The 23,938-nt window shown below is 43.6% G+C and overlaps 1 protein-coding gene across 3 annotated transcripts in view; it reads right to left on the bottom strand.

The window, feature by feature from the left end:
- Positions 1 to 703: 703 nt before the first annotated feature.
- COG3 (component of oligomeric golgi complex 3) overlaps positions 704 to 23,938 on the bottom strand; it is a 50,483-nt gene continuing 27,248 nt past the window's right edge. The window contains exons 12-23 of one of the 3 annotated variants that reach the window (XM_053387871.1): positions 23,529 to 23,668; positions 21,906 to 22,066; positions 19,289 to 19,394; positions 17,558 to 17,682; positions 15,984 to 16,073; positions 14,741 to 14,861; positions 9,722 to 9,810; positions 9,496 to 9,630; positions 6,848 to 6,923; positions 4,619 to 4,746; positions 3,005 to 3,103; positions 704 to 1,539 (exon numbers count right to left, since the gene is read on the bottom strand). In XM_053387871.1, coding sequence (XP_053243846.1) covers positions 1,510 to 1,539; positions 3,005 to 3,103; positions 4,619 to 4,746; positions 6,848 to 6,923; positions 9,496 to 9,630; positions 9,722 to 9,810; positions 14,741 to 14,861; positions 15,984 to 16,073; positions 17,558 to 17,682; positions 19,289 to 19,394; positions 21,906 to 22,066; positions 23,529 to 23,668 — 1,300 coding nt within the window. In that variant the 3' untranslated portion in view covers positions 704 to 1,509. Of the gene's footprint in view, positions 1,540 to 3,004; positions 3,104 to 4,618; positions 4,747 to 6,847; positions 6,924 to 9,478; positions 9,631 to 9,721; positions 9,811 to 14,740; positions 14,862 to 15,983; positions 16,074 to 17,557; positions 17,683 to 19,288; positions 19,395 to 21,905; positions 22,067 to 23,528; positions 23,669 to 23,938 lie in introns of those variants that run through there. The other 2 variants (XM_053387872.1, XR_008330389.1) reach the window with 2 other exon arrangements.

A 23,938-nucleotide genomic window follows, 5' to 3' on the forward strand; every position in this document is an offset into this window, starting at 1 on the left:
GTCAACTGATTCGAATGCTTAGAAAATTTGATTAAAATACACTATAACTTCATATACAGCAATCATGCCATAATTTACTTGAAAAGCATGATACGAAGTCCACAGGATGTCAGTTTACAACAAATCTGCTTTGCAGTAACAGCTTTCAATGGGCGCCAATTGCCTTGTCAAATGGGTGGCAGGCAAACAGCTTGAAGCTGCTTTAAAAACACACCACTAATATGCAGAACCGCCCCCCAACCACCAATTTATGAATAAAAGCAAAGCGGTAATGGGAGTTTTATTTATTTCTACAAATTTGAACTCGTAACTATAAAAGCTTTCTTATTAATTCCACCCCAACCACGAAGATGGCTTCCCCCTCAAAGTATTTTTTTTGGAATTACCTTAATGTCATATATGTTTGTTGGAACTTAAGTTTTATTTCCTTCTCTCCATAACTAGTGCTGCCTCCTTTTGTTCCTCGTTCCTCGTTCACGCTAGCCTCCTGAATTTACAGTCATTTTAGCATCCAGGTGATCTTGAAAAGAGAAATGGCTGGGACAGAGAGACTCTATGAGCCTCCAGTTGGCTAGAGACAGGGAGGGTGGCAGGTTAGGAAACTGGTTTATTGTAAACTAAACGTGAGATAAAGTTGCCACAAGCAAGAAGGCACAGGCAAGCTAGAACTCCTTAAGGTTTTTAGTTGCTGCTGTTTTTTAAAAAAAAAAAACAGAAGTTCTAATGGAGCTTCATTTTTATAAAATGAATTATTTCACATATCAGTAATTCAAACTTAGAAGGCATTTATCTATGGAAATTCCTCGATTGCATAGCTTTCTCTGCACATCCTATGGACACAATTTTACTGCGGCAAATTGGCTTTCTTTTTAGAGTTATTAAGAATTGGTGAGTGTCAGTACACCGGTCAAAAACTGGAGAAATTTTCACAATGTGCTTCATTTGCACGTGCAGCTAAACCATTTGATATACAGCTGAACAGCTTCAACTGAGACTTATTGCCGGAGGGCAAATGAAAACTTTTCCACAAATACTCTCTTCCCCGCTCACTGACTGCGGCGCCGTGAAGACTTGTGAATGTGCAATTTGGAGGGTATTATTGAGATAGTGTGGGAAGGTTTGTACATACACTTATGCCTTCTATTAAAGAGATTCTTGGGTCCCTGCCTTCTCCAATTTATTTTCAGCACATCCCTTGGCAAAGAAACAAACACATATTAACAAAATTGGTTAGAGGAACAAATAGAATTTAACCCCAACATGTTTTCGGTCAAGGTAGGTAGATGCTAACAAACAAAAAAAAGCTGACCATTGTTCTGAATAAAGCAGTATTTCTGCTTTATGTTTTAAAAAAAGTTATAACATACTGATGTTCATCCTCTTCTTGTTCACCTGACCTTAGGATGGATGATGCTAAAAGCAGGTAGGATGGCACACCCCGTGTTGGCTTCAAATAAATGTCCATTTCACTGCCTGACAGACAATTTGAAGAGGCTTCTCAAAGAGGGACTACTTTGCCGTTGACAAAAGGAGATTTACCTGGAAGGCAAATGGCAAAGGAGTTTCACTACTGTGGAACTCGTAACGCCTGTTTTACAGAAGCAGTAAAATTGGGGGGTGGGGTTTGCACAGGGAAGGTCCTGGATATGGAGATCTGAAACTATCTGTGGGCAATAAACAGGGCTGCCGACCAGAGCAGCGCTTCCGTTGCCCCAAGGAACCAGAGGAGGAAAAGATGCTTGTTAATTGGGAGCACAATCTCTTGTGCGTTGGGCAGGGGTGGGGCTTCCCTCTCGTACAGACAGACACAGAGGAAGAGTTTGTGGTTTCCTAATCACTTCTGCACATCATACCACAAACATCCCAGACTGCATGGCCCAGGGGTCAGCAAAATTTTAGCAGGGGGCTGGTTCACCGTCCCTCAGACCTTGTGGCGGGCCAGATTACACACACATATACAGTGGTACCTCGGGTTACGTACTTAATTCGTTCTGGAGGTCTGTTCTTAACCTGAAACTGTTCTTAACCTGAAGCCCCACTTTAGCTAATGGGGCCTCCTGTTGCCGCCATGCTGCCAGAGGACGATTTCTGTTCTCATCCTGAAGCAAAGTTCTTAACCTGAGGTACAGTGGTACCTCAGGTTACATACGCTTCAGGTTACATACGCTTCAGGTTACAGACTCCGCTAACCCAGAAATAGTGCTTCAGGTTAAGAACAGAAATCGTGCTCCGGCAGTGTGGCGGCAGCAGGAGACCCCATTAGCTAAAATAGTGCTTCAGGTTAAGAACAGTTTCAGGTTAAGAACGGACCTCCGGAACAAATTAAGTACTTAACCTGAGGTACCACTGTACTATTTCTGGGTTAGCAGAGTCTGTAACCTGAAGCGTATGTAACCTGAAGCGTATGTAACCCGAGGTACCACTGTATACATATCTGGAGACTGAAAGGAGATGCAATCGGTGGTTGACCCCAGCCCTGGGCAGTGGGGATCCCAGCAGAGGGGGGCATGCAGGTGGCGCGGCTTCGAATTGGCCGGTACCAATCAAAGCCCAGCCCTCTACCTCCGCAGGAGGAGGGAGTGAGGAGGGGCCACCGTGGTGGGAGGGGAAATGGCGCAGCCCACACAGATCCACGTGGTGATTCCTGGACCGTCCACAGGCTGGGTCCAGAAGGCAATTGGGCCTGATCCGGCCCGCGGGCCTTAGTTTGCCGACCCCTGCCATAGCCTGTAAGCAAAGTTTTGAGCAAGGCCCTTGTACCAGTTACAATGGCTGGCTCATGCCTAGCTCTGAGACATCCTGTAGCTCTGTTTCTGGATGCACTGCTAGCCTGTCAACATAACCCAAAAACAAGCATTTGTGCTGCTTTTGTCTTAAAGCCATCTGCAAAATATATTCAGGGGCCAAACTTCCCGTGCTCAGAACATTTAGTTAAAAGAATATTTTGATCTGACCGAATTTCACCCCAAATGTAGTTCACACAGAATGGAGTTTTCTTACATACCTGTTCCATTGAAGGGCAGGCTACAATCTGGAGATCTTCTTTGCTAAATTCTTCTTTTAGTAGAGCATGCAGCTTCTGGAACACTTGCTGAATATTGTTCTGAGGAAAGGAAGAAAATATTTAAAACTTTCCTTTTTTTAAAAAAAAAGTTTTTATTACATTTTCCATTTTTTGTAATCACAATATCCATACATAAATCAAATATTTTTAAATAAAATATTTAAAACTTTCCTCACCCTAAGACCAGCCTTCAAATATGAACGTATACAGGCAGTCTACATAAGCTCCTAAGATGAATAAGGCCCCTTATGCAGCATTTATCTGTAAAGGCACTGCCTACTGGAAGGACGCAGGAGTGACAGAACATAATAGCAGCCTTGCTGGATGCACCTGGTCTAATCCAGCATCTTGTTAACTAGATGCCTCCAAGAAACCTACAACCAGGCCTTGAGTGATACTGTTGTTTTCAAGCAACTGGTATTCAGAGGCATGGGGTCTCTGACCCCAAAGGTAGCGTATACCCATCATGAATATCAGTTGCCGATAGGCTAATTCCCCTTTCCAGCCAAAGTTGGAGGCCATCATCACATCCTGGAAAGCCAAATTTCATAGTCTTGCTATGTGTTGCATGAAGAATCAGCTTCGCTAGGTGACCCCAGATTCTAGTACAGTGGTACCAATTAATCCGTTCCTGAAGTCTGTTCTTAAACCAAATCCGTTCTCAAACCGAGGCGTGCTTTCCCTAATGAAGCCTCCCGCTGCCGGTGCCCTTCCACCGTTCGTCTTCCGTTCGTACACCAAGGTAAAGTTCGCAAACACTACTTCCGTTTTTGCGGAGTTCGTAAACCTAATAGTTCATAAACAGGACTGTTCGTAAACCGAGGTACCACTGTACTATGAAAGAGAAAGGGGGGGGGACTGCTTTCCACACTGTGAATAATTTTACACACCTTTATCATGTTCCATCCTTAACTTTACTGCCCCTAAACCAAAAAGCCCCAAACGCTGCAACTCTTCATCATACAGGAGTCACCACAGCTCTCTGATCATTTTGATTTCCCTTTCTGCACCAAAACTGGCTCTACAAGCCATATATGGCTTATAGGCAGCTTCAGGAAGGAAACGAAAAGAAGATTAAGAGGACAAATTCTGTCATGAACTCAGCTGCGGGCGTTTACTCCTCTTCCACAAAATCACCTTTCCTGGTCACTTGCAGACATCCCTGACACTACAAGGGCAGCAGAGCAGAGAACTATAGGTGGACTGGAGAAGAGGAGGAGCAGCCAGGATGCAGCAGGAACTGTGGTATAAGTAGTGAGGACAACCAAAGACCTGGCATTAGCTACAGGAAGATTTTGCAGGCCACTCCAAATTATAGCACCTTACATTTCCAAGAAAAGGTACAAACTTCCACAGAACACCAAAGGAATGAGCTACAGAGATTGCTTAGTTTGAGGCAAAACAGGATCACTTGACTTAAAACATGTTGTAACAGTTTGCAAATATGAATAAGCTACTATTAAAGTATGCATTCAAGTATGTAAAGTGAAAAACCTATAAAACTTTGGTTCTCATATTAATAAAAAAGAGAGGAAACGCTACCGAAATACTTACCCTAACGGGCTTGAACAAGATGAACTCCGTGTCCTTGTTGGATAAATACAGCGACATGCTCTGCAATGTCGAGGGCAGTTTTGTTTTGATGGTCCTGTATGTCGAAGACACCAAGTCGGCAATCTTTGCTGCGAAACAGAATTCAAAGACATATTAGTGGCAGAGAACTTGCCCTTTTGAAATCCAGTCATGGTTTATTGGCTGTCTCTTATACAAAGCAAGCACCTGCCCTGCTATATGCTTGTCACAGAATCACAGAACTGCAGAGCTGGAAAGGGACCCCCAAGCCCAGCTCCCTGAAATCCATACATTTCTTTCCGTACATTGCAGATATCTAAAACTGCTGTGTCGGTTTCTGTAAAATAGATATTTGCAAGCAACCCTAATCCTTCTGGAAATGATGGGATGAACATCAAAGCAATACATATAAATTGCATTTATATCCTGCCTTTCCTCCTGGGAGAATACTAAGGTGAGATAGCCTTCCATCCAGTAACTGACTAGACCTTAACTTTAGTTTCACAAACTGACTACATCAGGGGTCAGCAAACTTTTTCAGCAGGGGGCCGGTCCAACATCCCTCAGACCTTGTGGGGGGCCAGACTATATTTTGAAAAATAATGAATTCCTATGCCCCACAAATAACCCAGAGATGCATTTTAAATAAATGACACATTCTACTCATGTAAAAACACCAGGCAGGCCCCACAAATAACCCAGAGATGCATTTTAAATAAATGACACATTCTACTCATGTAAAAACACCAGGCAGGCCCCACAAATAACCCAGAGATGCATTTTAAATAAAAGCACACATTCTACTCATGTAAAAACACCAGGCAGGCCCCACAAATAACCCAGAGGTGCATTTTAAATAAAAGCACACATTCTACTCATGTAAAAACACCAGGCAGGCCCCACAAATAACCCAGAGATGCATTTTAAATAAAAGGACGCATTCTACTCATGTTAAAACACGCTGTTTCCCAGACTGCCTGCGGGCCAGATTTAGAAGGCGATTGGGCCGGATCTGGTCCCCGGGCCTTCGTTTGCCTACCCATGGACTACATCATGCACCTTCGGTTAACCAAAAGTAATTTGTTGGTGGAAAGAGAATGATGGCAGTCACAATGCAACAAAACTTACTGAGAAAGGGCCTCCTGGATTTGCAACCTAAAAAGCCACAGAGTGGGACCCGGTATATTTTATTTCAGTAGTAGCAGAGTGCCCATAAGGAACTTGTGTGTGTGTGTGTTATGCGTGCACAATGATACAACTGTCGTGCATGTGGGGAGGGGGGTGCCTGCTACTGCACAATATTGTCATCCTTCCCACTTACTATACTGGCCTGAATACATGCCTCACTTTCCCTCCAAATTCCAACCGTGAAAAGTTACAAGTGCGGCTTGTATTCATGACCTTACGGTATGCAGCCAGGAGCGCGGGGGACACAGCGCCAGGAGTGCGGCAAAGCCGTGTCCTCCGCCCCGCGCATAGTCCCCCATCCTCTACCCCAAGGCAGGGAAGGGAGAGAGTAAAGAAGGGGAAAGGCCGCCAGCAACACAGTGCAGCTTCCCCCACACCCAGTATGCAGCCAGGAGCAGCAAGGAATGAAGTATTTTATTTTTTTCTTCTCGCCCCCCCCCCCATTTTAAAAGTGTGGCTTATATTCGGGTGTGGCTTATATTTGGGCCAATACGGTATTGTGCTTTGAAGTTTAAAGGCTTTGCCTGTGGCTTACCCAAGCACCAGATATCAGGAAGCAGGGAAAGCAATATTTGCAAGTGCACCAGCGGAAAGGTGGACAAGAGCAGCAAATGTTTGCAGAAGGATGCCAAGTTACACCGAGACAGAGGACCTCTCCCTTGGCAAACACTCCTTTTGCCGGCAAGCTGTCTTCCTTTTGTATGCTGGGAATGGAGCGTATGGCAAAAAAAAATAGATTTTCTGTCCTCCATGGGACTTTCTGTTGCATGTGTACAGGAGACACTTACTGTATTCTACTTATTTTCCATTCAGCTTGGATACAAGCCAAAGCGGTTATGGGTAACGGTCAACCTTTTGAATAGTTACCACCCTGAATTAAACTTTTACAAATTAACGTTTAAAATTAAAAAAAAAGGTCCGGAATGGCGAAGTCTGCAAGCCAAACAAGCTTCATCTCGCAGGAGGCAGAAAAGAAAGGTAAGCACGTACAAAGGGCCGTGAGATTGCACCTAAAGAGATTACCTGGTTGAGCCCAAGGTTGCTGCAAAAGGCTGTATTTAGGACCGCCTTGAGTAGCCATTGCCTTCAGAGCAGAGACCTAAAGTAATGAGATGGAAAACGAGCAGTGCTTAGCAGTCCCGTTGGTATTGTAAAGTGTTTAAAGGTCTTCATATGCAACACCCCAGGAATCCCTATAACAACCATATAAGATAGGCCAGAATTATTATTCCCATATTGCATCTGGGCTGAGTTATGCGAAGGCCACCAAAGTACTGTATTTTTTGCTCTATAAGACTCACTTTTCCCCTCCTAAAAAGTAAGGGGAAATGTGTGTGCGTCTTATGGAGCGAATTCAGGCTGCGCAGCTATCCCAGAAGCCAGAACAGCAAGAGGGATTGCTGCTTTCACTGCGCAGTGATCCCTCTTGCTGTTCTGGCTTCTGAGATTCAGAATATTTTTTTTCTTGTTTTCCTTCTCCAAAAACTAGGTGCGTCTTATGGTCTGGTGCGTCTTATAGAGCGAAAAATACGGTAACTCTCAACAGAGGATGAGATTCAAAATTGCTGCTTCACAGAAAACTACTAGACCGAACTAAATCTCAGGAGCCACTAGCCAAGAAAATCTAGCTATTAGGCTTGCAGCTATTAAAACTAGAAGAAGTGACAATTTCACAATGCTTTTCGGTAGTTACAAAAGAGCGCCCTGGAACCCTTCCAAAGGAAGGAGGTTATAAAAGGCAACTGTTTGGGCTTTCTTTGAACGCCTCTCCCAAAGTTGTATCCAATCAGAAACTGGAAGAGAATGCAGTGAGGAAAACACAATTTTTCAAAGGCAAAATTGAGACCTGTTTCTTTGCCCCCTCCTCCCCTTCAGGGCTCAAAACGAGAAAAGCTGATGGGGTGAGAGAGATGAGCCAGCTGGCACTCCCCCGAGGCTGGAGGAATTTCAATTAGGACTTTACATGTCCAGTTTATACAGGCATAGAAGTAGTAATGTAAAGGTAAAGGGACCCCTGACCATTAGGTCCAGTCGTGACCAACTCTGGGGTTGGGGCGCTCATCTCGCTTTATTGGCCGAGGGAGCCGGCGTCCAGCTTCCGGGTCATGTGGCCAGCATGACTAAACCGCTGCTGGCGAACCAGAGCAGCGCACGGAAACACCGTTTACGTTCCTGCTGGAGCAGTACCTATTTATCTACTTGCACTTTGACGTGCTTTCTAACTGCTAGGTTAGCAGGAGCAGGGACCGAGCAACGGGAGCTCACCCCGTTGCGGGGATTCAAACCGCTGACCTTTTGACTGGCAAGTCCTAGGTTCTGTGGTTTAACCCACAGCGCCACCTGCGTCCCTGCCTATAGAAGTAGTAGTGTCACAGCAAAACAAGCCTTATACCCCATTATCACTTACAGGGCTTTTTTTCAGCCAGAACTCGCCGGGACTCAGTTCTGGTACCTCTCAGGTGGGTGCCGTTGCCATTATAGTCGTACCTTGGTTTTCAAACAGTTTAGTTCTTGAACGTTTTGGCTCCCGAACGCCACAAACCCGGAAGTGAGTGTTCCGTTTTGTGAACTGCTTTTGGAAGCCGAACGTCCGATGGGCTGCTGGAGCTTCCTGCAGCCTATCAGAAGCCACACTTTGGTTTCCAAGCATTTTGGAAGTCGAATTCGACTTCTGAGGTACAAATGTATAAGAGAACAAGGGAGGTGTTCCTTGCGAGTTCTGGCACCACTTTTTCTAGGTGTAAGTGTTGCCGAAAGGCATCTCCGTACAGCTGACTCAGGACTGCTTGTGTTGATAACATATTGAATGGCACTGAGGTTGCTAAGCCCGTGGCCCTGCAGATGTTACTGAGCTTTAGCTCCCATCATCCCTGAACACTGGGAGGGCCACAGGTTATTCTCCTTTCAGTTAGATATACCAATATATTCATATAAGGCAACCTACACTCTCGTGCCAATTAATTGAAACAAAGCATGTTTTCTATCTTACTCGTAATCCTGTACTCAAAACAAACATGAAAAGTCAGTTGATCATTATGGAGGCAGAAGCCTGCAGCCAACGGAAGGAATGATGCGCTCACCACAATATATTGCGCTTCTATGAAAGAGAGTTATTCCAGAGCTGGAAAAGAGGTATACTGGGATATTGCAGCAGGACCTAGCCCCCTGTCACACATCAAAAGTGGTGAAGAAATTCATGACAGAGTAGCAAAATACAGGTACTTGATTGGCCAGGGAATTCCCCGGATGTAAATCCCATTGAGAATTTGTGGGCTGTATGCAAAAGTCACCTCCGTGCTGTAGACCGTACGACTATGGAGAAGCTCATTCAGGCGCTGATTCAAGTGTGGTACAGGGATCCGAAAATCAACAGTGACTGTTTGAAACTAGTAGACTCCATTCCAAACCGTGGTCAAATGCTGCTTAAAAATTGCGGAGGTCATATCCGTTACGAATGTACGTATATGTGAGTTTGGTACAATAAACTACATTCTTTCTTTCAATTAATTTGTGCAAGGGTGTAGGTATGACATTACAGTTCTCTAATGATTTGGGGATAGATGTTCCCTGTACAATGTCTATGTTCCTTTCTGTCAACAATCCAACCAACATAAATATACCAAACAAAGCCGCTTAAGATACCAATGGTGCTACCGTAGGATCTCGCACACCTTCGCCAGGAATTCCTCCAGAGGCTCCACAAACTGCTTGGTCTGTTGCTGAATGAACTGCTCACAGGCAAACTTCAAGTGCCGATCGACATCCTTCTTAGAGTCAATATAGTGCTCTCTGATTTCGGGAGTGCCCTGCAACACAGACACAGTAGTTTCTCCCTTTCTCAAGTCTTCTGAAATGGCTACACTTCAAAAAAATAGACTTTTTTCAAAGGCTCCTTACCTCCAGCAGAAACTGTATCAGCGCATTATTGCTACTAAGCCTAAAGAAATGTGGAACGGTCATAGGGTTCAGGATTTTAAAGGCAGCATCTGTGGAAACAAAACCGCTTGCATAAAGTTCACATTATTTTAAGGAGTGTTCTGCTTCTGCCCTTGTTCTTCCTTGACCCAAGAATATGAAAACCGCATAGAGTTTACTATGAATTCTCAAAAATTATCCCACGGAAGTACTTTCCTTCATGTGTCTAGAATGTGTACTTTGAATATGCAAATACAGTGGTACCTCGCAAGACGAATGCCTCACAAGACGAAAAACTCGCAAGATTAAAGAGTTTTCCGTTTTTTGAGTCGTTCCGCAAGACGAATTTCCCTATGGGCTTGCTTCGCAAGACGAAGGCGGGCGGTGGAGAGAAGAGCGCTTCTCCCCGCTGCCTGCCCCGCAAGCTCCGGGGACAGTTGGGAGGCGCAGCGCGCCTTCCCGCTGTCCCCGGACCTGGTCTGAAGGCGGGCGGCGGGGAGAAGAGCGCTTCTCCCCGCTGCCTGCCCCGCAAGCCGCTAAGTACCGTTAATAGCCGTGCTTCGCAAGACAAAAAAATCCGCAAGACGAAGAAACTCGCAGAACGAATTAATTTCGTCTTGCGAGGCACCACTGTAGGAAGTCTACAAATTGTAATTGCTGTGTGTTTAAAACACAAAGAGATTTATTTGAACCTGATAAGCGTCAAATACAGATTTATGTATATTATAATTAGCAATATACTGTTGAGGACTACATTCTTAGCACATCAGCTCATCTATATATTGGTTTCACGAGAACAAAGTAGTTTGCCAATTTTGCATTATTACATAAAATCATACATTCATCTTTTGAGAAGTTTTAAACTGGCCAGTCTCTGCTTCCATTGATATTAAGGTAAGGCTGTGATTTGCTATTGGTTACGTAGGAAAGCTGATTATTTTTAAAATCTTATCAGTATATTGACTTTGACACCATCTACACAGCTGAGAAGCCCCACCTGCTTTTTGGACACAGACTTACCATATTACCCAGGTCTGGTTTTTGGCGACACACTTCCAGGGGGAACGACGACTATTTACCTGTGCCCACTGTGACAAGATGGCAACAACAAGAAGGGAGTCTTTTCAGATCACAATTCCCCCAGAACCTCCTTCAAGAGTTCTGAGAGCTAAAAGCAGTTGCAGAGGCTTCAAGGAAGGCAGTAGAAAAACTTTATAGAGTAAAAGTGCTCAAGGATGCTTTAAAGGTCTGATTTTTGCAGTATAAACCTGCTTCAAATGTAATGGTTGTTTTTTTTTTAATTGATGAAAAGTAATAAAAAATAATTGGCAAAAAATAATAATTGAAACTTCCTTAAAAAATGAGACTAGCGCTTTCACTTATATTTTTACTGGAGCTAAATTTATTTGGATTTTGCTCAAAAGAAAACCATATTATTTGTTGTTTGAATACTAGATCTTCTGCATATCTCCTGAAGAACATTTCTGTCTCAAAATTTATCAGCTAATAAATACCCTACAATAATAATCCAAAACAAAATGGAATACAAATACGATCTAATATAAATAGATATAATTTGGTTATGCAAACTTCGTCTGATTTTTCTAAACTGTGGATATATACAAAGCAAGTTTTCGTTAGCAAGTAACGAATTCTCTCGGCCTCTGTCTCTCTCTCTCTCTTAAATGCAATTCTGTCCATGATAAACAAAAAAACCTTCCCATGGGCGATGGGTTTAATTCACAGTACAATATATGGCAGCTGGGGTCAAGCCCATGGTGTATGAGCATGTTGCCAGAATGCAACCATTCCTATTGCTTAATTCCCATCTTGTCTGTCTATGGCTGCCATGCTGGCAAAAGCTAGCAATCAAATACAAGGATGCTAGACTGTCAGCACTGGCCTCCATTCTCCACCAAAAGGGAGAAGAGAGCATCGTAACCCCCCAGACTCTGAAACTCTTATACCCACTAAAGCCAAGGCAGCACTCTGCAAATCAACTGACTGAACTAACAGACTTTGGTAATTTGGTAACCTTCAGCCTAGCACCAAACACACCTGCTCAGCTTCCGGTGCCCCCTTTCTTAGAAGATCTCCACCCCCTTTTTTCCCACGGGGAAAAATCTTTTCAACAAGTTCCCTCGGGTTCACTGCTCTTGACAACACCAGCCTCCTTCCCTCCCCTTTTGCCTTCTCTCCTTCCCCCAAGTCTGGGTGTAGCTGATGTCAGGAACTGGCTGGGCGAAGAGGAGTGGTGGGAGGCAACAGCCAGCGAACCCCCCGTAAGGGAAACCCCAGAGGAGGAAGGCCAGGGGGGTTGGTGGTGGGACGATGAGAAGACAGAGGGAGAAGATTGGGAGGAGGGGCTGGACGCTGAAAGGGCAATGGGGTTTAGTGAGCAGGAAGAGCCTGTGGCAGGGAGCAGTTCAGACTAAGAGGCTGAAGCAGAGAGGCTACTGAAGAATCCAGGGAGTCTCCCTCTCCTGCTAAGACAAGCTCTCCTCCGCCTGGTCTCCAAGAACATGCAGAATAATCCTTTCTACTGACCAACAATCTCTCACTATAACTGTGTATTTGCCACACTCTCACGCATTTTCAGCTTGGGGGAGGCAGAGACAGGTATGCATTTCGGTTACTTACCACCTTCCATTATTAACTGGCTGGTATAAAATTTTTATTCATCTAATAAATGCTCAGAATAAAATTATATACCAGCCAGCATAGGACACCAGCAGGACATATTTACCCTTTTGCTTGTTAACTAGAAACTACTTAACACGACAGAGGTCTCATCCATGTTCAGCTGCAATGAGTAGAATTGTTAGTTATAAGAGCAAGTTTCTTCAAAGCAAGATAGTAGCATATTAGCAGACAAGCAACGTAACTGCTTCAAACTACAGAGACAGAACAGATGGAAGGTATTTCTAATCCCCATTCACTGACTCATAGGCAATAACATTTTGAGGCTTCACGTATTCCTTCCTTTTCTTACCTCGCCTCCATTTTTCCACTTGCTTTAAAATATATTTGCAAGAATAATACACACCTCGGCGTATTCTTTTCTTTGTATATTTTGTCCAAGTGACATTTGATAAGCACATTTGTTTTAATTATACAATGCAAACAGCTTTCGCAGCCAATTTTCTAAGTTAAAAAAAAAGCTTCCTAATTTGTTCTAGGCAAGTGATTTTTGTGCGTTTTAAGCTTCAATCATTAAACAAACAAAGCAAAGCTCATTTGCAGAAGGAAACGGAATGGAAAACTCAAATTTACCGTAAATTTTATTTCTCATCAGTGGATAGATTCACAGAATCACAGAATTGTAGAGACATCTAGTCCAACCCCCTGCAATGCAGGAATCATCCAAGGCAGATGGCCATCCAAGCTCTGCTTAAAAACCTCCAAGCTAAGTTAAGAGGGTACCCAGAGTGCCAAAGAACTGAAGAACTGTAGATGCTGGAAGCAGAGTCCCCCTCACCCAGCTTGAGGAAAGTCCCCTTTCAACCAACCTTTTTTTAAAAAAACGACAACACAGGAATGAAAGACTCTCTTCCCACCATCACTAAGTAATGGGGAAATAAGGAAGAAGAAAAAGGTCCAAAATAGCCTGAAAGCTGAAGCTGGGAGAAACTCCACCATCTCAAAAGAGGGAGGATTAAAAAAGTGAAGAGGTGGTTCCTCCGCAAAAGAGGAGAATAGGATGCTTAATCTGCAGAAGCAAGGCAATAACTGGGTACCCTCCTCCACCATCAGAGAAGAGACTGTACAGTACGAAGCTTACTAGATACTTAGCTTTTCTAAAAACTTATTTATTTCGAAAGCCTCTGGACATAACAGGGACCACACCTGATAATCCTGCACCAAGTCTGCTAAAGCCAAAGACCCAGTTCCTCTGCTTTCAGAAGAGGTCAAGATGGCGCAGAATGCTACCAGCTGCAAAGAAGGGTTAGAGCAGGAAGCTATAGCAACCACCAGCCAGCAGCAACCCTCCCCTTATATTGGCACCTGCCTGTTGACTCTGTCCCTTGGTGGAGCATGCTAGCATAGAAAAAACATTATGTGAATGGAAAGCAGGATATCCAGGTACCATTTTTAACAGATAAGAGTTAGGAGGATTTGAGTTTAGTTTTTTTTACAAAAAGAAAACTATCAGAGCTGATGTGAAGGAATACTAAAGGCTTTTCGGGAACTTTCCCATCCAGCCCTCAAAAGAAAGGCTGAGCTTGAGTTAGTTCAATGCAAGAGAATTCACAGCAGCATGCAGGCGATTGCAGGTGAACATAAACAAACAGAGGGACAAACAACAGGCTGCATGGAAAAGCCGCTCTTGGGCCTCCCACACTTTTTCTTTACATAAAATCAGCAATGTCTTTCTCCACCCTGAATTGCTTCAGGCCAGTAGCATTGGGAGGTTTCGAGTCTTTTCTTCCTGCACCACTTCCCTGATTGAAATCGCCACCAAAAAGATAAATTACAAACTATAAATTATAAACAGATAGAAACATTGGCAGGATTATTGTAACAACCTGCAGTTTTGTAAGAGTATATATTGAAAGAAGATGAATAAATGAGCAAATTAAGTTAATTTGGATATGCAGAAGATATTAAAAACAAATTTAAGGAACCACAGAAAGAGGGGGATGGAAGTCAAGTTTTTGAAATGTCAAAATGACTGTAAAATCACTGAAATGTATAAACCTGAAAAGTATGAATGAGTAAGAAAAGCAAAGAAATCTCCACCAAAAAGATAATAGCAACTTTCGGAATGGGTTGGTTTTGATCAGGGATACGGTGCAAGAAGTAAATCCCCTTCCTCCAAATGTCGCTGCCCTGATCCAATTTGAGGGGTGCCTGTGGTTGCTTTTAAAGAAAGAAAAAGATATTGGGAAACCTGGTAACGTCTCTCCGATGCAACATGTAGCTTGGCCCTCAACCCTCGTGGCTGGCACATCGGAGGAGGGGCAAACCAACTCAGACTGACCAGTCAGCACAATGCAGTACCTCTAGTTTTCTTAAGGTCCAGGGAAATTTCCTTAATGGTGAATTCAGTGTGGAAAGGAGCAATTTGTTCACGAAGAATCAAAAGATGTTTTATTAAGAAAAGCTGTCCGTCAACCTGGGTCTAAATTGTAACAAAAAATTAATGTAAAAGATAAAGAGAAAAGGGATAGACACTGGTCAACCGGTTGTCCACTTATAAAAAAACAATTTCATCCCCTTTGTATCCTAGGATACCTACCTACTTCCCATTAAACCATATGCACATCTCTTATAAACACGCTATAGAGAGGCAGCAATTCATATTTGTGCTATGCACCACTGCTTAAAGGTGGAGTTCCTAACAGCATTACGCATGTTTCAATTCTTTTGCCATTGAATTGTTCTATTTTTGAATCGTCACATGCAAATTTGTAAGCACCTACATTTTAAGTCTGAAGGGACGTGGGTGGCGCTGTGGGTTAAACCACAGAGCCTAGGACTTGCCAATCAGAAAGTCGGTGGTTCGAATCCCCGCGACGAGGCGAGCTCCTGTTGCTCGGTCCCTGCTCCTGCCCACCTAGCAGTTCGAAAGCACGTCAAAGTGCAAGTAGATAAATAGGTACCACTCCGATGGGAAGGTAAACGGCATTTCCATGCGCTGCTCTGGTTCGCCAGAAGCGGCTTAGTCATGCTGGCCGCATGACCCAGAAGCTGTACGCCGGCTCCCTCGGCCAATAAAGCAAAATGAGCGCCGCAACCCCAGAGTGATCCATAACTAGACCTAATGGTCAGGGGGTCCCTTTACCTTTACATTTTAAGTTATTTCAGCTAATTTATACTGCTGAATGAAAAACATCACCATGCTATCAAATATGCTTTTTTCTTCAGCTTCCCCACTATCTTTCACAGTTACCTCACTCATATACTTTCTTGACAATCTCAATCACCACCAGAAACATCCCACATCTCCACCTGTCTTTGTTTTTTAAAAAAGAAAAAAATTCATCACTGTTCTTTCCCCATTTGAATGAAACAGCGGGTAGGCTAGGCTTATGTACCTTCCCATAGGCATACAGAATTCAGATCTCCTAAGGAAAAACGGAAGTACATGCACTTCAAATATTTTTCAAAACAGTCTCAAATTTGGTGCCGTGCACTCCTAGGAAAAGTTTATAGAGACCTTCTTTATATGAAAATATTACACATTAGCAATACGAAAACCTGCATTATTACATCCCTCCAACACACAAGAACATTACCCAACCTTGTTTTTAGAAATGGAATCTGCAGCTGTTAGCAAAGACTGTATGCAGGCAGATAAGGCCTCCTGCGATAATCCTTGGAAGACTGCCCTCTGGAGAGGAAAAAGAAAGCAAATGTTCATAAAGGTCAGGCCTTTATCCTTGAGGAAGGTCGTCTAAAGCTGGCACCCTCAATTTGCAAATTAAAGCACTAATATTCCATGCTTCATTTGTATTTCCCCTCAGTTCCTCAAGACACCGGATTTAGAAAAGATAATATGTACTATAGTCACAATTTATGCAATACGTGAAACATATAATGACTCCAAGAAGGTATTGAGAACTTCAGAACATGGATGCATCCAGTGCTTTTTTTCTCCTAAAAAAAATAATGTTTAGGAGTACTCTCATTTTCCCACTCATATTGAAATACTGCCCCTCAATGAGGCCAAACTTTGATTCACAAAATGTTTAGGGTATGTGTACCCCTGCCTCCCTCCCAAAAACACTGGATGCAGCCACAGAAAGAGGCATTTAACGCAAATGGAGTCATGCTCATCGTTCATTCTCAAAGGAAGTCACAGAATGTGTCTGATCTTGTTTGTGAACAGGGGTGTTGCAAATCTGGGTGATCTGGGAGAGCCAAAATAATGCTATATTGTCTATTCACTGCAGCCATTCTGAAAGGCCTTCCAGCACCCCAAACAAGGCTGTTTTAATTGCAAACTTCCACAACATTTCAGGTACAATGTTACTGGAAGAGTAAACAGGTATATATTATGTCTTAAAACAAAGCTGCATAGGCTAATTTAAAGATACAGTGGTACCTCGGGTTAAGTATTTAATTCATTCCGGAGGTCTGTATTTTAACCTGAAACTGTTCTTAACCTGAAGCACCACTTTAGCTAATGGGGCCTCCTGCTGCCACCACACCACCGGAGCATGATTTCTGTTCTTATCCTGAAGCAAAGTTCTTAACCTGAAGCAATATTTCTGGGGTAGCAGAGTCTGTAACCTGAAGCGTATGTAACCTGAAGCATATGTAACCCAAGGCGCCACTGTACTGGGCCAGGATTCAACTAACAAGGCAAACGAGAAGAAACCAACGCAAGCGTTTCCAGTAGCGAAACAGGATTTCTGCCCCTCTCCTCCCCCTGTGTGCCCCCACACCTCCCACAATCTGCTCTGGAGGGTCAGGAGATCGCTCAGAACAGAGCACAGAGGAAGGATAAATGCTTGCACTGGTCGGACACTAAGAAAAGTGTGAATTCCTCCAACAGCGGCACATATGACCAAAGCCCACATATAATGACTAGTTAACCATGGTTAAAACCAACAGGAACGAGACTGTGCATCTACTCCACCCCAACCCCACACTTCTGGAGCATAAATTTCAATTGTGCGTTATGATCTTTACTGGTATTGACTGCTAAGGTTATAGAGTTTCTTTTGTATAGAGTTTCTTTGGAGTTTTCTATGGGTCTTGCTTGATCAGGATTTGAACCAAGGTCTCCAGCCGCGAAGGTAAAACAAAGCCATATTGATTAGCAGCCACTGACGGCCTTATTTTCCAGGCTAGACATAATTCTATACCTACATCAATACATCTGTAAAGCTTGGAGAGGCACACAAGCGTTCTTCTCACAGTAGGGTACCACATCCCATGCAGATCTGCGGGTGAAATTGTAGCATGAAGTCTAGGATGGCAGGATTCCAATGGATCTGGAACACAAAGATCACATTCAAGGCTTGCCGCTACAGAACTTAATATGCAATGATAATCTTTATGGTAATCAATTACAGACATGCCCCCCCCCCTTATTATCAAAAAGGAGTGTCTTTGGGTTGACGTATTTGCACTTTGTATTGTAACAGTTTGCACCTGACAGCTGTGGTTGGCAGCCTTGATATCCAATACAGCATCAGAGAACGTAATACAGTATCAGAAAGTATACTATCGGGAAGTGACTCCCTTGGGTTGACAAGAAAGGCTTCCAGCAAACCCACCAAGTGACGAAATTTCCTCTCAGGTCCCAAACTGAGCCTGGAACATGGTAGGCCATTTTAGGCAAGTGAAAAGCGAGATATAAAAACACAAGAAAAAACATTTAATAGTACAAAAGCACTAAAAAGAGAGAAAAGAACCATTAGGAGATTCCATTGGACTCAGAATGTCTAAATTGGATGCTGATAATTCAGACATCCAAGAATACTATTTGCCACTGACTCCTGCTTCCCTTAGGGATGCGGGTGGCGCTGTGGGTTAAACCACAGAGCCTAGGACTTGCCGATCAGAAGGTCAGCGGTTCGAATCCCCACAACAGGGTGAGCTCCCGTTGCTCAGTCCCTGCTCCTGCCAACCTAGCAGTTTGAAAGCACCTCAAAGTGCCAGTAGATAAATAGGTACCGCTCGGGCGGGAAGGTAAACGGCGTTCCATGCGCTGCTCTGGTTCGCCAGAAGCGGCTTAGTCATGCTGGCCACATGACCCGGAAGCTGTACGCCGGCTCCCTCGGCCAATAAAGCGAGATGAGCGCCGCAACCCCAAAGTCAGCCACGACTGGACCTAATGGTCAGGGGTCCCTTTACCTTTACCTGCTTCCCTTGCTATCTTAACATGGATAGGGAGACTGTCCCAACACGAAAAGCAGGCCAAGTCAGTCTCCTCAGACCCTAATACAGCAATTTTGGGGATGTGTGACAATAGATCTCCCCCTGCTTGGGTGCCAGCAATGTGAGGAGTGTTTCTGCCGAGTTCTTATTTATTTATGTATTTATTTATTAACCCAGTACTGGCTAAACCAGTTCAATTTTTTTATTCATACTCGATCCATCGCACTAATCTGCACTGAATGGATAATCACTTTGTGGGTTCCAAGTGGGAACCAGGAACCAGGAAGCTTTGAGGGGAAAGGGGGTGTAAGTGAGTCAAGGGACTTGACGTGCATCTTTTGTTTTGTTGTGTTGTGTAAAAAAATGTACCCCCAGGAAGTAAAGATTGCCCCAGGACTACTGGCTAACATCTTCATGATTCCACAGCTAGGCCGAAACCAAGACATCTATCTTGTCATGCTTCTTTGCAACCCCTTTGTAACAGGAATCATGACTAAAAAACATTTCAGAATATAACAGCCACAAGTAATTAAAACTACAGGTTCGAGAATGATATTTAAAATACCCAGAAGCTAGTCCTTGTTAAAATATAAAATACTTCGTTTTATGTTTGCTTCTCTCTAGAGAGCTCTCCAAATACTGAAAAGCCATAAGCAAATACAGTTGCCATTATTAGCATGTTTTTACAAGTACAAATTACTTCAAATAACCACACACCATTTTTTACCACACTGCAGTTCTCCGAATCTTCCAGCTTCATATCTGAAAAAGAAGGATCTGCAGGCAACTTTCTCTCTTCATCTTTTAGACTTTGGGCAATTTGCTAGCAGGAAAAGCGAAACAAACAAACAATTATTATTATTATATTATTATATTTCCATCATAGAATTTCCCACTGATCTGCAAGAGAACAATGCTTAGTCCAATTCCTCAGGAGGAAAGTGGGGGGGAAATGCTACAACTGACACATCACGGCAGTTATTGGGGGGGGGGACCTCTTGGAAAGTGGAGTCAAGAATCACATAGTTTTTGTTTCGACTGGAAAATCAGTCCTGCATTTCCCACAAGTTCCGCAAGGGTCTGGGTGTCTAAGAAGCCACATCATCGCAGTTGGGTTTGCTTGCCAAATTAACAACCCTCGAGCAAATGAGAAAGTTCACCTTGAAATATTTTCTCCCCCCTTTCATGTTTTTTATTTAGATGTATGTCAGAAACAATAATCTGTTTACCAGTTAATTATCCCACCGGTGTGCCACATAGTGGTCCAGTCAATGGGTGCTCTCCATCCGATTTAGGCAGGCTATTTAGAAGAAATACCTGTTTGGCAGGTAGCCTCCCTCCCTTCCTCTCCAGAGCCAGTCACCAAGAGCAACACCTGCCTAGCCCTAACTATCAGTATTTATTTATTTGACTTATATGCCACCCTTCAACCTGATGACTATCAAAAGTTGCTGAAACACAGTCCCAACTTTCCGTACCGTTAGCAAAATTCAACAATCTCCAAGGGGCACCAGGTTTATAAAGTCTGCCCCAAATGAATCATAAGAGTTGGAAGGGACTCTGAGCGTCATCTAGTTTAACCCCCTTCAATGTAGGAATCTCAGCTAAAGCATCCATGACAGATGGCCACCCAACCTCTGCTTAAAAACCTCCAAAGGAGGAGGGCCCACAACCTCCCCAGAGAGACCGTTCCACTGTCAAACAGCTCCTACTGTCAGAAAGTTCTTCCTGATATTGATGGAAAACAAGAATAATCGCCAAGCCTAAGCTGGGTGGATATTGGCAAATGAGAGTTCCAGGGTCAGTTGTATTTATCTGTCACCATCTAGTCATCCAAGGGACGCGGGTGGCGCTGTGGGTTAAACCACAGAGCCTAGGACTTGCTGATCAGAAGGTCGGTGGTTCGAATCCCCGCAATGGGGTGAGCTCCCGTTGCTCGGTCCCTGCTCCTGCCAACCTAGCAGTTCGAAAGCACGTCAAAGTGCAAGTAGATAAATAGGTACCACTCCGGTGGGAAGGTAAACGGCGTTTCCGTGCGCTGCTCTGGTTCACCAGAAGCGGCTTAGTCATGCTGGCCACATGAACGGGAAGCTGTACGCCGGCTCCCTCGGCCAGTAAAGCGAGATGAGCGCTGCAACCCCAGAGTCGGTCACAACTGGACCTAATGGTCAGGGGTCCCTTTAACTTTATCTAGTTGTCCAGACACTGGGACTTTACAGAGCGCTCCTCCAATTGCACAGTGAGGGAACCTGTATTGTCGGGATTTAGGATAACTATATGCTTTGAACCACCCTTCTACTGAAGACTGCTTCAATGGACACCTTTACATTTCATTCCTAATGCTTGGTGAAACTATTGAAGAAAAACCAGGAAGGCCTTGTGCATCTCCTAGCCATGTTCTCTACATCTGGTTGTCCAGAACGTAGGAGCTCCCCTAATGGCATGTCTTTGGATTTCACCAGGTGGTATGAACATAAAGACATCAAGGAGCTCTGCTGTATCAGGCAGGTCAAAGGCCCACCTAGTCCAGCATCCTATTCTTACAGTGGTCAACCAAATAGCTATGTGATGCCCCAAAGGAGGGCAAAAGTACGCAGTGAGGAGATTTCACCCCTCCCATATCCAAGAATCTCCTGATGAGTCTGCTGATTCTCCAGAGAGGAGGGGCAGTGTTCTGCTCTCTACTTATTCTGCTCCAGCACCACATCAAAGAGTCAGTCAGTCAGTCAGTCAGTCAGTGTGTCGGAGAGAGAGAGAGACTGAGTGTTAGAGATCGTGTGTAGAGATAAGGTTGCTGCTAAGAGCAGCTGCAGGCACTCAGTGCAGTTTAGCATTCATTTATGCTTAGAACTCATTTAGCTCTGTATATAGTTTGTATAGTTGTAGATAGAATAAAAGAAGATATTCTACAGAGCTGCTCTCCGAGTTGTTTATATACTCTGCTAGACTCTGCTATACTCTGCTGTGCGACTGTCTTCTTGTGGAAGTGAATCCGGTGCTCACAACTCTAAGCTGTGAGTCCACAGCACTTTGACCTGTTCCTGTCCAGAAGGTGGTCTCTGGAAGTGCTAGCCAGCTCGCCTAGCCCAGTCGGGGCTGAGTGGATGAGTCCAGTTGGTGACACTGGCTCAAGGGCGATGCTGACACGCACTCCACTTGCAACTCCAGCAATGGGTCCGGAGAGCCATGAAGTGGAGGCAGAACATAGCCATTGTAGCTAGCAGCCGTCGATGGATGAATTCGCCACAGCTGGGGCACAGTTTGGGAACTCCTAGCTTAGTTGAATACAAGGGGTTTTGCCTGTTCAGAATCAGACAAATGCATGGACCCTTACCGCCATCATTTCCAGCTTAGCAGGATAGGCAAGATCACCCGGGGCCGGTTTGTAGCCTATAATGTCAGTCTGAATGTAGATATGCGTTCTGTAGACCAGACGCTCTTGAACATCCTCCAGCATCTGCCTAACTCCAGCAGCAAATGCAGCCAGCTGTTCCACTGTTAGAAAAAGGCACAAAATTAAAGGCAATAATTTCTCCTCATTGAACTTCACTGATTATGGCTAAAGCCTTAACAATTAGAGTTGGTCAAATCATCGCAAGAGGTGCTGAAATTTTGGGAAGTTGGATAGTTACAATGGAATGGTCTCGGTGGTGGGGTGCACATTTTTATGCTTATTTATTTATGATTATTACTTTGCAAAAAAAAATTATGAATGAATAAAACAATTACTGTAGTTGTTGTTAAAATTTCTATACCACTCTTCATCCGAGGATCACAGGGCAGTTTACAATATAAAAACACAAAAATGCATAACATAGTAAAAGAGCATTTAACAATAACTCCCCCCACCGACACTGCATAATTATAGTCGTGAACGGATGCACAGATGTTATAATACTGTAACACGTATTATAATAATTTCTATCCAGATTAAAATCATTGTGGATTTTCAGCTTTACAATTCACACTTTAATGTAAAGACAGTTTGATTTTGGCTGCTGCAAATCCAACCCCATCTACGCAACTGCTGAAATACACTTTAAGCGAGAAACAAAAGACACAAAATAAAAACTGGTTGTCTTTCTTGGACACCAGTGATTAGGCTGTGGAATCCTGATTTCCAAAATCAGGATTCACTGGACAAAAATGTATGGCAGCGGGAGGCCCCATTAGCTAAAGTGGTACCTCAGGTTAAGAACGGACCGCTGGAATGAATTAAGATCGTAACCAGAGGTACCACCGTACCTAGTCATAAACAACATTATAATCAAATAGTTCTAGGAAAAGGGTGTCTGTGTGATAAAACGCGTTCACCTGAAATATAGGTACATTATCTACTTGACATCAGAAGGCAGTTTTGCAAGAAATACTGTGCACCTTGTAAACTTCAGCACATCTGAACACTTGCAGATGGTAAGCAAACAAACTGGAACTCAATGCACATAATAAACGAGGGAGAAATGAATCACATCAGCTTAGGCTACTGAAAGTCCCTGCCCTCCATATCCTTTTTGCCATGTGGAAATTTCCTTTGGAGCAGATCCCCTGTACGCCTCCACCCCATCCAATCAAAAGTAGTTGCCTAACTTCTCCTTCTATTCCGCTGCTAATATCAGCTCACATTTCGACTGTGCATGAACGTGCTGGTTTCCAAGAGCTCACTTTACTTGATTTTGAGCACTGGAGTGTTTACTTCCAACTGCATAATGCATGCTCCTTTATTAAGCAAGAAATTGTGCCTGACAGAACCAGTCGAAACAGGATTGAATGGAACTTGGTCACTGTAAAATCAGATTACAATATTGGACCTTTCAATTTAAGAGATGTGTGTTAAGCTGAAAAGGCACCGGTGGTAAATCCTATATATTTTAAAGCACATGCCATTCCAATCTGTCAAAAAGATACGTTCTAACTTTTGATCAAGCGTTTGGTTTCGAATTCTTAATTTTACAGTTACCGTTGTTTTGCACGTGATCTTCAAGCATTTCATTTTTGAGAATCCCGCAGAGCTCAGACAAAGTTTCTAAGTGAATTACATGGATGATCAGCGGCCGCAAGACATCATATAATGACAGGCATAACTTCTCCAAAAGTTCACTGTAAGACAGAAAAACAAATCCAGTATGGGCTATAAAAGATTGTGTAACCTGACCCATGCATCTCTTATGGCAGTAGAAAACGACATGCTAAACCAACATCACTTACAATCTGGGTCATGCCATGACTATCACTAATATCAGGAGAACTCGATCTTTTGCTTCACATCAAATGCTGTCAACCAGCACAACCAATTGTTTAAAAAGCCATATAAGCAGCTAAACCATTTTAATTTATTGATTCATTACATTAGCTTAAGCATTGTTAAAA

This window comes from Podarcis raffonei, chromosome 5 (assembly GCF_027172205.1).
Source record: "Podarcis raffonei isolate rPodRaf1 chromosome 5, rPodRaf1.pri, whole genome shotgun sequence".
NCBI lineage: Eukaryota > Metazoa > Chordata > Lepidosauria > Squamata > Lacertidae > Podarcis > Podarcis raffonei.